Raw genomic sequence first — 14,967 nt, forward strand, 5'->3', positions numbered from 1 at the left:
GGTTCATCCTTCTCCAGATGTAACTAAGCAACATTTTAGATGTAATGTATAAGCTTGCATCTAATTCACTCAGTGATTAGCACAGACAGGTAAGCAAGGTTTTACAATAGCACAGAAATCGCTTTGGTGATCACAGTGAGGCAGAGACTGGAGCCTTGGGAAAAAATGTTCCCAAGTTTAAGTAGTCATAGAATGACACCCAGGTCTCATCAAATAGAATCTACACTGTTGGCTAAAGATGGTGGTCCCAGTGAAAATTAGCAACAAATGAATAATCATCACAGCAGCATGTTTCCTTCACCTGTACTTTTTATGCTGTTTTGGGGACTCTCTCTGTCCATCACTGATGTGTTTTGCCTTAGAAACAGTCTTATGGGTCAAAAGTACTCGGTGATTATAAATCTGCAGTGTTATGCATAGACTCATCATTCTGTTTGAAGAGATCTTTGCTTCCCATATACATTATTTTTTTTTTGTTGCTTGTTTAATTAAACCTCAGTGCTAGCATGGTTTGTCACGAGATTCATTCAAGGATAATTTTGTATATTTTATATCTTTGTAGGCATGGGAAGAAATAGAAAATGAGTAATTGTACAAACTTTTTGTAGCCAAACATAATCACACATTCTTATTAATCCATAAAGCAAAATAATTCAAGAAACACTCAAAAGAAGGAAGTTTGAAGCCATGGTAACAATCCTATTGTAAGCAGTGTAATGCTCTCCTAAGTTCTTTATTAACATTAAATACTTACTTGCCAATATTTGCTATGCTGACTCCAACAAGATTTCACAATATGCTAAAGTCTGAAACCAATTTTCTTCCAGAGTTTTGTGTCTTGCTCAATAACTTAGTAGTCTAACACATATATCACTAGTAAAATCATTCTAGGGGATTATTTTAGTAACACTAAAATATATGATTCAGATAAATACAGTTCCAAATGTCAAGGTGCATACCATCTGTGTTCAAGCCAAGCATGGTGCATCCTGGTTAATTTTTTTTAAGAGAAGATATGTATAGTAAATATTTCTTCTCAGGTATCCTGTCTCATATCTTTTCTGCTGTCTCTCAGTTTTCTATAATAAAATGCAAGACAAATTTCCCCTTATCTGTGTTTACATGTACAACGTGCCAAGTTACAAACTATGTGTCATCTGCAATTCTTGTCCAAGAAAACCACTTACTAAGCTGCAGAGTCGTTGAGCTGGTATTCAGATGCCCTTTCAAAGCAGGCTTGAATTCCTGGATCTCCCCACAGTCGTTTAATTATTTCAGCCAGCTGAGGGGTCATATCACCATCTTCTAGTGTATTTGCCATTGAGTGAAGTTGTTGTTGGTCCTCCTGGAATAATATTTTGATGGGAAGAACAAAAGTGTGTTATTTAGGTTCAGATACTGTTTTAAATAGAACAATCTAAAATTCTTTTGTTCACTTCCATGTCGTCAATAATTTCACCGAAGTTTTTCAAAATCTATGAAGAATAATAAAACTAAAATTCATTATAGTAGTCGACTGAAATCTAGAAATGCTGACCTTTGGAAAAAATTGTAAAATACTATATGAAGAATTTAAATGCTTTGGTATATAGCATTGATTTCTGAATATGTTGTCACAAAGAATAACACTGCTTTGTTCTAGTCTGTTGTGCCCTGGTTTAAAATGCTGGTGTGAACGAAAAATTAGATTGGCGTGTTACTTGGCATGAGGTATTTCTTTTGATTACTTTGGCAAGTGGTTACATACATGTATAGCCACACAGAGGTGTTGAGGCTGTATGTTAAATATTGCCTTCGCAATAAAATACCACAGGGCAGACATAAGAAATGTTTAAGAATCCAAAACAGATTAGGTATTGTGTCAGTACATAGTAAGATGCGGAAAGTAACGAGGATGAACAGAACTTACTAAACAAATAAACTCAATTTAAACAATCTATAGTTGGCCACAATTTATACTAGTTATCAAAACATTTCTGACAAATAATTAAGATTAGGAATTTGAGTCATAGAGTAGTTAAAGAGACTATGGGTTGGAAAGCAGGTAAATCTGGGCTTAGATCCATGGGGTCGACACCTAAAGCTCAGGTTCTGCCTGCCATATTAACACGCTGGTAGATATCATTATAACAAGTTACACCGTGGGACACGGAATGTCGTCTCGCCATCCTTGCAATAACCGGCAAATGTTACAGTGTGTGCGTTTACACCTTACAGTGTAGAACTCTCAGAGCTCCCTCTGTGGAGGCAATAAATCCAACAGGCACCAGAAGAGGAGGTGAAGGCAACCAGAGTCTGGATCCTGTGCCATGCCACTGCTGCAGGGAGTGAAGGGGGTCCAGGAGGAACTCAGTGCTTGCTGCTTCAGTCATTTATTTTCTGCCAACTCTAGTCTGATTCTGCTGTTTTTTTAAAGTATGTTCTTTGCCTAAGATATTAGTACCATATCTTTATTATTAAGGAATGTTAAATCTAAAAGAAAACCTTTCCATCTTTCTTTCTTCATGATGAGTTTTTGTTGTTACAAGCAGGGAACAGGTCTGATGTCCAATTGATTGTTAAAGAGCACAAAATGGAAGACTTATTTTCTTATTTTCTTGCACTAGCCCCCTCCCATTTTATTTTATTTTTTGCATCATGGGAGACCTATTTCAAACTTCTTCCTTCCTATTAGACAGAGAATTACAAATCCAGTGAAATATGATCTGTTCACTCAATTTTTCATTAATGTTGAGATAATATAATTGAATAATTTTCCCCTTTCCAAACCCTCCCATAAGCCCCTGCTTGCTATCTTTCATTTCCTATGGCCATTTCTTTCATTCGTTTTTCTTACATTCATTGTGGGGCTATATGGCCCAGGGTTACGGAGGGAGGGTTAACCCCCACCATTGACCCTCGAAAGAATTTATTACCCTGACAGTTGTCAGGTTTCACTCATTGTTTTACCTTGTACAGCTTTTCCCTCTGGACCCTTCTGTCTCTGATTATGCAGGTGAAGCAACTTCCAATGTCCCTGCCCTAGGCAATGATACACAGCCACACAAACGCAAACCAGCTCCACGGCTGGCCAGTCCACGGGGACATAAATAGCCCGTTCTCCCCATCCATAAAGGAACTAGTTCTACAAAGCTGTTCCCGGGTGTGGTCAGCCAGAGGCCTCATCTTTGACCCAGATCTTGCAGTACATTCACTGGCCCCTGGCTAAGCTTAATGTTACTCATATGTATGTTTTTAGGGTTGACTACTTAGTAGGAAAGTTCTTCTACTGCTAATGTGCTTCAGGGGCAAATGGTGCAACGAAGCAGCTTTCCCCAGGGTCCATTCCTGAAGGAACAAATTACCTGCTTTTTCAGTAATCCTTTATAAACCAGTTCTTTCCTTGTCTCAATATCATTCCACACTGAGCTAAACTACAGTTTATTTATGTTGCTAATGTGAGTGGATATTTACTAAAATATTTGAATGACCCCAAATCCTTTCAAACATATCCTCCATTCTAGTCTTTCCCTGCAGGTCAGCCACCTGATTCTGTTGATTATGTCTTGACTTCTGAGTTTTCTGCACACACCTGGGTGAAGACACTCATGATTTTTAGTTCAGGCTACTTAGTAGAAGCATGCGGAGTGATAGTCAATGTACTCATATCAAAATAACACCAGGCCAAATAAATGAGACAATCTTTGAATGCCAAGACACCACCACCGCCCACCCCCCCCCTCTCTGTGTGTGTGTGTGTGTGTGTAATCTTCTTCCAGACAGGTCTATAAGCTAAGTTAAGAATCCTTGGGTTCAGGGTATGGGGATAACCTCCAGTGTCACTGATTATGTCCCAGGGTTAGGTCATTTGACTTGGCTCTCTAGGCACATGCCACCTTCTCCTTCAAAGGCCTGTGGTTCCTTCCGTCACTGCTTACACTGTAAAGTGAACTGAACATCTTAGGTCTCATTCCGTCAGCTAAGGTGATGCGTGTAGCTGTGTTCCATAACTGCAGCTCTCCAGAACCCCAAGTAGCAGGGAAGCTCGTAGTTTCTTTTTCTAGATCATAGCAACATTTCATTGAATGTAGGGCATTTCAATTCTTGATACTCTTGTACAGTAATAAAAACATAAATAATTTTTAAAATTAAATCCTCATCTTGAGGGTTGCTATGTGTATCTGATTTTATGCAGAAATATTTGAGGAACTATCTTTATTTATTTATTTACTTACTTACTTACTTGCTTGCTTGCTTTTTTTTATTCATCTCTGACCACAATTTCCTCTCCTTGCCCTCCCTGAAGTCTCCCCGCTCTCCTCTCACCCAGATCCAGTCCCCAGATTCTGCCTTCCCTCAAAAAAGAGTACACCTCCCAGGACTATCAAACAACCTACAATAAGAGTAGGCATATACCATCACATCAAAGCTGGACAAAGCAACCAGTAGTAGGAATAGGCTCCTCATAAATACTCAAAAGGGTCAGAGACAGCCCCTGCTCCCACTGTTAAGAATCTCACACGAACACCTAGCTACTCAGCCACAGCATAGCAGAGAACCTAGGTCAGACCCATATAGGCTCCCTGATTTCTGCAAGTCTCCGTAAGTCCTAGTCAGCTGATTCTAAGGGTCATGTTCTTGTGTCCCTGGACCCTCTGACTTTCTTAAGGAAACTTTCTCCACCTTTCCATTCTTCTAGTACTCCCCAAGTACCCTTTGCCCTGTTTCATGTTACTCATAGCATTTATTTATGTGCCTTTCCCCTTCTTACTTTATTAATTTTTCAGTATATAGGTATATGAGGTCAAAGACTTTTGTTGTTTAGTTCATTTGTACACTCTGATGAGCAACAAAATTCATGTTGCTAAAATATTGTTGAAAGAGTAAACCGAAGTAATAGATATACGCTAATTCTAGAAAAACTAGTGGCTTTTTAATACTCTATAAATTTCATTTTAAATACAACTCTGATAGTTACTACCCTTTAAGGTTCAAACACTTTTACAGGAGTTGCCTAAGACCATCAGAAAACAGGTAATTACATTATGATTCATAACAGTACCAAAATTAAAGTTAAGAAAAAGCAATGAAAATGCCTTTATAGTTGGGGGGTTACCATGGCATGAGGAACTGTATTGAAGGGTGAAAGTATTAGGAAGGTTGAGAACCCCTGCTCTAGACTACATTGTGTAGACAATGACTTAAGTGTTTCTTTGCAGGTTGTGCAATGATTACTTATCACTATTCTGTGCCTCAGGCTGACTTAGAGTTTTGTTGAATTCATTCTGAACTGTGAGTATTTCCAAATAAGAGAGAAAGAGATATATCAGATCAAGGAAAAGAAGACTATCTTGCATGTCTGTCTGAAAAATAATTAAAAATGTCAAATTCTGTTGTTACTGAATGTCCCATTTTTGAATATTGACAGCTGTTGAGAATTCTTAATCTGCTGTAGGACGCAAGTAATCCACATATATTGCTTACGTGAAGTCAATTGCAGAACATTTTGGGCATTTTTTTTCTTTTTTCAATTATCATCATCATGACTACCATCCTCATTATTGTACTTGTGTATGTGATGTGTATGATGTTTGTATGTTCAGGCATGCTGTAGTATCCCGGTGGAAATCAAAGTGTAATTTTTTTGGAGCTGGTTCTTTCTTTATAAGTATTTCATACATCAAACTGAGGTCATTCGGCTTCTGTTACTTCCTATTCCTTTGTAACAAATAGGGAATGTCACATTAAAACTATTCATACTACTTCCTGCTACATTTTTCCTCACTCTAAGCACTTGATTATTTCTTGTCATCCACTATTGCTTTAAGTTCCTTTATGTAAATCACAATAGACTGTAACAATATGACCAGAGGAGTTGCAATTACATTGGTAGACAGAAAACCACATTTAGCCTTAAATTCATGTTTGCAATTGCTTGTATGTGTAAACACCTTATAGAATGAAAGTTCATGACACTTCTAAAACACACTAAGCTGTCTTAATCACTCTTTCAATAATTAAGGACTTACAGATCCTCACATGTAGCTGTGCTAACCTGCTTAAGTGCAAAATGGTTTATAAAGATCAATACCATCCTCTCCTTTCTGAAAATAGTTTTTCCATTTCAACTACTGATGATTAACATTAATGTATTTCCAGAAGCAACCCACATGTTTGACACATAAACAATAAAATATTTTAAATGATCTTTGGTGAGTGCATTTTAGCATGTAAATTTTAATTACTTTGTATCTATTATTGAAAAGTAAAAGTAGCTGATACTTACCTGGACCTTATATTATAAAATATTCCAAATATTAAAGGGTTATTTAAATTTTTCTCCCTTAGTACTTTTTGTAATTGTGTGAAGAGATTATTAAGATTTTGTGCATGAAGAAATTACAACAGTAGCTTTATTTAAACCTAGATATTCAGTGGCTAAAGCAACTTACATAAGATTTCTATACATACTGTCTTTAAATGGCAATCTTTGGGATGATGTACAAATAATGATTATGTGAAAGTATATATGCTTGTATAAACAAAAAATCCAAGTCATAAATCTGAAAGCCACACAAAATAGTGCTTAGAAGTTAATTTGTTGAAGAATAAAGAGGACTGGCCAACATCACTAGTTTATAAAACCTGGGCTGTGTGTAGCACACATTTTTTTTTTAAAGAAGTAATAGAAAATTTAGTGATTTCCTGACAAAAAATAATTACATGTAATATCTTATATGCAAATTCCAAGACCTTTAAATCGCTGTCAAAGAATAGAGAAGGCACACATATTCTAGTAACTATTACCACCTAGAAGAGAAAAGTGAAATAAACGTTGCCATTTAAAACAGTCTTCACATAGGGCAAAACACTATAGTGAAAGGCAGGTAGCAGTATGCTCTGGCCAGGAGTCAGCTGACTGCAGCTATCCAACTATACATTTTTGATCTATTTTTTTCTAACCTTTAAATAAAGATTATAGTAGGAGTCCATTTCTTAAGGGCCAGTATAAAATTTTATATGCTTAAGAAAAGCCAGAGTCCAAGATAACAGAGCATCCATAAATAAAGTTGGTTCAACAAATCATAGAGTAACAAAAATGGGAAGCCTTGGAGTTCTTGATTGTCTGTTACTTGAATGTCCACTTTTAATTGAGCCCATGTTTGTCTTTTTGGGTCTGGGTTACCTGAAAGGAACCTGGAGAACATTTCAGGGGTGAAGTGGAAACTAGAGTAATTGAAACACCATGGAGTCCATGAGAATAACCCTAGCAAAGACTCCTAGTAATAGGGGACCCTGAGCCTGAACTGGCTATCTTCAGTATCCAGGGAAGGCTTCTTCTTTTTTTTTTTTTTGTTGAATGTAATAAATTGTATTTAGCTTACAATATGCCAAATACAATCATTTGTTTTACAACAAATATAAAATTACCAATGGAATATTTAAACTTCCTTACTTTATTGAAAAATCCACTATGTATTTCATACCTACAGCAAATTCTACTTTAGATACTAGATGTTCATGATAGCATGTGGTGGTAAGTAATAATGACAGGGACTGACTCCAGCACTCACCAAGCACAGATTAGAGAGATCTCTTTCTCTTACTGATGGGGGAAGAGAAGGAAGAGATGGACTGACTTGCCTAGAACTCCGCGTGAGGTGGACTGGGACCATGAACCAGTTCTCTGACCCCTCACCTCTGTGTAACCTTTCCTCACTTTGCTATTTCGGGTCTGGCTGAGGGGGCATTTACAGACCTGTCCCAAGAAGTAGCTTGCATTTAGACTGCCCCAGTTGATTAGCATCTTAGTCACATTGAGGACTGTCCATATCTTTAATTTGAACAAGAAATTGCAAAGTTAGTCGTGTAAGTCCTGAAGATCCAAAAGAATTGTTCAGGGAGAATTGACAGAGTCATCCCAAAAAACCCCGATCATCAAAAAAGAGGTAAGGTTTTGAGAAGTCTATATTAGCCATGTCAAGACATAATGTTTTACAAAGCATCTTTATAGGAAAGTTTATATTTATACACCATGGGATTCTATTTCCAGGGAAGGCTTCTATTAGAGGAATTGGAACAACCCAGCCACAAAAAGGCCAGAGAGATGTCATCCAGTAACTAAGGAGAGAAGATACAGTTTCACAGCCAAAAATTAGGTGGAGCTCCAGGAATCCTGAAGAGGAGAAAGAGGAGGAGAAGGAAGAGGAAGAGAAGGAAGAGGAGGAGGAGGAGGAGAAGGAGGAAAAGGAGGAGAGGGAGGAGAAGGAGGAGGACAAGGAGGACGAGGAAGAAGAAAGAAGAAGAAGAAGAAGAAGAAGAAGAAGAAGAAGAAGAAGAAGAAGAAGAAGAAGAAGAAGAAGAAGAAGAAGAAGAAGAAGAAGAAGAAGAAGAAGAATCAGGAATGAGAGATATCAAAGACATACCAGGAAAACAATGCCCATAGAGTCAACTGACTAGAGCCTGTAGAGGTCTGACCTAGGTTCTCTGCTAGGAAATGTTATGTCTGAATAGCTTGCTCTTCTTATGAGATTCCTAACAGTGGGATAAGGGCCTGTCTCTGACTCTTTCACCTGCTTGTGGGACCCTTTCCCTCCTACTGGTTGCCATGTCCAGCCTTTATATGATGGTATGTGTCTGGTCTTAGTTGTAGCATGCTATAGCTGTCTGGGTGCTGTCCCTGGGAGGCATACTCTTCTCTGAGGGGAGGTGGAAAGATGGATCTCTGGAAAGGTGAGTTGGAGGGGGGTAGATCTGGGGAACAGGGTAGGTGGAGGGAAGTGGACATGGGGGGTGGGAGAGGTAGAGGGAAGCAAGACTTGGGAAAGGGGAGAAAAGGGAAGCTGTGGTCAGGATTAAAGATATATGAGAAAAGTCTTTTAAAAATTTAAAAATAGCATAGAAATGGATGTTTTCTTTTTCATCCCAATAATTTCCTAGCCTCATTTAAATGTTCAAACCTGGAAGGGGAAGGAGGGAAGGAAAGCACTGGTGTCTTATGCTAGTCTTGCACGTGGTTCTTCCTCTGCTGGCAGTTCCTGTACACTGATCCTATGGGAAACTGTTCAGTTGATGATGCCCTCTGGAGAGAACCAGCTACTCTGGGAGGGGACATGTAGAAATGGAGAAGGCTTTTTAATGATTTTCTTATGAGTGGTGTTACCTATTGACTTTTAGACAATAATATATGCATAGTTTTTATGTTAAAATAGTTTTTTACATATTATCTGTTTTAAAAGTACGTAGATTTTTATTGCATTATAATGTATGAAATAAGTATTGATTAAATACAGAAAAAATCAGTTAGATAGATACTATATTATAAACCACAATATAGTTATGATTCTTATATTTAATACTAGGTTTAATTTCTAGAAAGCAGTTCCTTTTAAATAAAAATTATAGTGCACAGTGAAAAGAGATGTTTCACTCAGAGAAAAATCATAAAATTTGAGTTGAAGATAGTATTTGCAAAATTATTATATTGTGATCCCTAGACACATAGTGGGCCAACAAACATAATCCTATGATTATCTTGGCCTACATCCCACCTCAGCCATGAAGTTGTCACATGGGCATACTTACTCGGCTTCTAGGATTGACATACTCAATCCCAAGCGTAGCCATAGCTTTCACAATAGCTAGGATAGACTGCAACGTATTACTGTAAATGACTGCTTTAAACTCCATGCATTCTTGTTTACTGTAACCATTCTTGTGGATGATCCTACAATTAAACAGGAAAAGCTTCCATGAAGAGAACTGTTGTAGCACAAGTGACCATCAATAGTAAATAGCTTGAATAAATGTATTGTATATATACTTTAAAAAGAAAGGGTTTTAAATGATGAGTGTATGCTGACTCTGGTCAAGTTAACACTTGAAGATGTTTCTCCTTCATTGTCTTTCTCATAAAATGTGGGAGGAATGCATGTTAAATATAAGAAGAACTTAAAACTTGTTCTAGATAAACTATTTTTTTTAAGTATATAAGTCACAAAGATTTCTTTTACAACCTAGACTCCATTTCAAAAAGGAAATTCGCTGATTTCCAGGTCAGAGAGGAGCATCCCGACCTGAATCCTGGTGTGGTGTTTACACCATGATTTCTGCAGGATGTGAAGTCACTTCATGGAACGCCCTGGCTTTTCCCATCACTTAAGACATACTTGGAACAATTGGGAGTAGGAGTGCCTGCTTTCTATTTACAGCATTAACAAAGGCATTCTTTCACTTATTTTTGCTCAGGTAATTGCTCTCTGTTCAATCCCTTGCCGTTCCTCCGCAGTGTACGTGCTCCCGGGTCTAGAGAACTCAATTACCCAGACCGTGGGGTTGGCTTGGCTCCGCCCTTCCTTCCACTCATTCACTCAGAAGTCAAGGCCTGACTGAGGGTTTAAGAACAATACCTTACAATAGGTTTTCCCGTTAAAGCTAAAAGTCTGCACCCGTGCTCACTGGGTGTCGTTGCATCTTCACTGTGGGATAAAGTCTTGTTTCTTTCTGTTGTTCTTTTGTTTGTTTTATGTTTTTTAAAGGCTTTGGGTTTATTTGGTTTGTTTATTTGTTTTTGGTTTGTTTCTGTTTTCTTGAGTGTCACTTTTCTCAAGATTCAAGTTGCACCTGTATGGAAGCTCTAGCTTAGGGGACAGAGTGCTAACACCTCTTCAGTGCCTCTGAATTACCTAAACCATCAAATGGAAGAGCCAGGCACTGAGAGGAGAGAAGTGAGCACACACACACACATGCACACACACACACACACACACACACACATACACAAACACACACACATACACACATACACACACATACATACACACATATACACACACATACACACATACACATACACACACATACACACATACACACACATACACATATACACATATATACACATACACATACACACACATACACAAACATACACACACATACACACACACATACACACACACATACACAAACATACACACACATACACACACATACACACACATACACACACATACACAAACATACACACACATACACACACACATACACACACACATATACACACATACACTCATACACACATACACACACATATACACTCATACACACACATACACACACATACACACACATACATACACACATACACACACATACACACATATACACACACATACACTCATACACACATACACACACCTACACACACATATACACACATATACACACAGACACACATAAACATACACACACATACACACACAGACACACACAGACACACATAAACATACACACACATACACACACATACACACACATACACACATACACACATAATACACACCCATACACACATACACATACATATACACATACAGACATATACACATACACACACATATACACATACACACACATACACACATACACACATACACACATGCACTCACACACATACACACACATGCACTCACACACACACATACACACACAAACACATACATACATACACACACACACACATACAAATTCAATTTATTCCTTTACAGCTAATATCCAATATATACAAAGATCTCAAGAAGTTAGACCCCAGAAAACCTAATAACCCTATTAAAAATGGGGTGCAGATTTAAACAAAGAATTCTCACCTGAAGAACTTCGGATGGCGGAGAAACAACTTAAAAAATGCTCAACTTCATTAGTCATTAGGGAAATGCAAATCAAAACAACCCTGAGATTTCACCTTACACCAGTCAGAATGGCTAAGATTAAAAACTCGAGACAGCAGGTGTTGGCGAGGACGTGGAGAAAGAGGAACACTCCTCCACTGCTGGTGGGGTTGCAAATTGGTATAACCACTCTGGAAATCAGTCTGGCGGTTCCTCAGAAAATTGGGCATGACACTTCCAGAAGATCCTGCTATACCACTCCTGGGCATATACCCAGAGGATTCCCCACCATGTAATAAGGATACATGCTCTACTATGTTCATAGCAGCCCTATTTATAATTGCCAGAAGCTGGAAAGAACCCAGGTATCCCTCAACAGAAGAATGGATGCAAAAAAATGTGGTATATATGCACAATGGAGTACTATTCAGCCATTAGAAACAATGAATTCATGAAATTCTTAGGCAAATGGATGGAGCTGGAGAGCATCATACTAAGTGAGGTAACCCAGACTCAAAAGATCAATCATGGTATGCACTCACTAATAAGTGGATATTAGCCTGGAAAACTGGAATACCCAAAACCTAATCCACACATCAAATGAGGTACAAGAAGAACGGAGGAATGGCCCCTGGTTCTGGAAAGACTCAGTGCAGCAGTATAGGGCAAAACCAGAACGGGGAAGTGGGAAGGGGTGGATGGGAGAACAGGGGGAGGGAAGGGGGCTTATGTGACTTTCGGGGAGTGGGGGACCAGAAAAGGGGAAATCATTTGAAATGTAAATAAAAAATATATCGAATAAAATTTAAAAAAAATTTATTTCTTTACATTTGATTACCAGCAAATACTCATGTTTTGTTTCATACATTGTATACTTAAATTACTTCTATGTATACACATCTCAAAATCTCATTGAAGTTTCTCAGAAATAAGTTTAGGCAAAGAATACTTATGATTTCCCAGTTATATATGTATGTGTATATATGATTTAGTTTTATTTTTTTTCTGTCGCACCTTTTGCCTGAATGTATATAAGAAACCTGTGTGTGTCCCTGGTTCTTTAAGTTACCAGAAGATGGTACCACATCTCCTGCAACTACAGTTAGGGACAGGTTTAAGTGGCCATAAGTTTTACTGAACTGTTTGCCTGGTGTCTTTGTTGGGAAGTTCATTTTAAACTATTCATTTTAAAAAAACTATACTTAAGATTATAAAACATAGAGACATAGTAATTAGATAACAAAGTGTGATTATGTCCTAAATAAGAGGATAGTCGAAAAGAATAATTATCTGAAGGAATAGAAGATAACTTTGCTATTAAGATGGGGTAAAAGCCATAAAGCCAAGTTTAAGAGACAGATGAAAAGGTTAAATATTTTCTCGCACCTATAGATGAGATTTCAAAACTCATTCGTAAGTAAATTGATAAGCAAATTACATGACATTATAATATCATAATATATCATGATACATAATATCAAAGAAAAACATGGCCTGGATTAAACAAAGGGCTTCATTGCTGACTGTCTAACCTCGTGTTATTTCTTTTTCAATGCAGGTTTTAATCATGGAAGTTTTGTTTAATGCTTCTTCATTCAGAAAATTAGGCAGCTATCCCATTGTTAAGAATGAACAGAAAAAATTAATGTAAGAGCATATCAGAATCTTTTGGAGTGATATTAGTGAACAAACATTTCCTATACTATAGGGGAAAAACATCCAATTTCTGCCAAATTCCAAATAGATCCTTGATTGAAATATTTGAAATGTTTATGGCTTATAGCCACAGTGTTAAAAAGATAGATCATTTAAGGATTTGATAAGATTAAAACATAGCTTCTGGGATTAATACTTCTGAAAAGCAAAATTTAAAAGAAAAATAGAAATGGCAGTTTTTATTGAATAATAGAAGGAATATGTGCACACTCAAAAAGCCAGGAAAACTTTGCCACTACAAATTGGGATTTGTGGGTACAAATACTGAAGATTACCTGAATTCAGAAAAGTGGCTCACAAAGCATTCCTTTTAGGATGTATTTTTCAGTGTGTATAATGTTACTTGTATGTGTGCATTCAGAGCTTACCGTTTGATATTGGGCCTCTTCCCTATGGAAGACTCTTTGTGCAGCTGTCAGCTTTCCTGTGTCCCTATAATTCCATGTAGGATTAAAGCATCTTGGACTCCCCTGTCCATGTTAGGATGTCGGTTAGTCCTATTTCAGTTCATGACTATTAATCAGTCATGTTGGGGAGACTTCATTAGTAGATCATACTTAGTCATAAATATGTAACAAAATTTACTGAAAAACGAGGTAATCAATATGGAAAAGACCAAGAAGGGGGATGTGGGAAGGTTTGTAGGGAAAAAAATAAAAGGGAAAATGATGTAATTTTATTGTAATAAAAACTAAAATAAATAATTAAGACAGAATTGTTCAGTGCATAGAGAAATAGCAAATAGCAAACATTCAAAATGGTTCTGTACCTACTTCATTTGTTTAACAATAGTACTTTTTCCAGATTCACCTGCCCCTGAAACAAAAGGAAGCAAATGTTATTAATTTATACAAAGAATTTGTTAGCATATTAAAACCTATTTTATCATGTGAAAAATTTTGACACCTCTTCTTATATAACTAATAAGGAAAAGAATATGTACTGAGAGAAAATTACATTTTAAATTAAACATGATTTGAGATGTTTATGTCTCCTCAGTTTGCAACCCAAGAACATAAATAATCCACAATTTCAGACTCTAAATTATTCTTGGCCTCCTGTGTCTTCACATCTTTGAGTAAATGACAAAAGAAGAGAACCATTAATTGTTTTATTTCGAGAACTGTTCAAACAGAAATCTATCCCAATTAAAACATGTTCTTGTCTTCAGAAGCCTATCATAGCCTTCTATATAACTATGATCTCCTTTATTCAGAAAAATGAAGCATCTTAACCACTTTACATAACTGCAAGGAGTCCTAATGAGGTAACATGGAACATCTCATGAGTCCTAATGCATATGAGGTGACATAGAACATCTCATGAGTCCTAATGCATATGAGGTGACATAGAACATCTCATGAGTCCTAATGCATATGAGGTGACATAGAACATCTCATGAGTCCTAATGCATATGAGGTGACTTGGAACATCTCATGCCATAAGATCAGGGTAGACTGAGGTAAAAGTGAGGAACCAGCAGTGGGACCACATGTGTTATACTCACCCTTATCTGCAGCATGTGTTGTAGTTTATGATGTACACTATAGCAGATTTTGGCATTAACTTATCATCACAAAGAAAGCTAGCATCATATAGAAAA

The 14,967-nt window shown here is 37.2% G+C and overlaps 1 protein-coding gene across 1 annotated transcript in view; it reads right to left on the reverse strand.

Moving 5' to 3' along the window:
- Gnat3 (G protein subunit alpha transducin 3) overlaps positions 1-14,967 on the reverse strand; it is a 49,956-nt gene that overhangs the window by 17,105 nt on the left and 17,884 nt on the right. The window contains exons 2-4 of the mRNA XM_052172402.1: positions 14,138-14,180; positions 9,565-9,706; positions 1,188-1,345 (exon numbers count right to left, since the gene is read on the reverse strand). Of these exons, the coding sequence (XP_052028362.1) occupies positions 1,188-1,345; positions 9,565-9,706; positions 14,138-14,180 (343 nt within the window). The remainder of the gene's footprint in view (positions 1-1,187; positions 1,346-9,564; positions 9,707-14,137; positions 14,181-14,967) is intronic.

Source organism: Apodemus sylvaticus, chromosome 2, assembly GCF_947179515.1.
Source record: "Apodemus sylvaticus chromosome 2, mApoSyl1.1, whole genome shotgun sequence".
Classification (NCBI taxonomy): Eukaryota; Metazoa; Chordata; class Mammalia; order Rodentia; family Muridae; genus Apodemus; species Apodemus sylvaticus.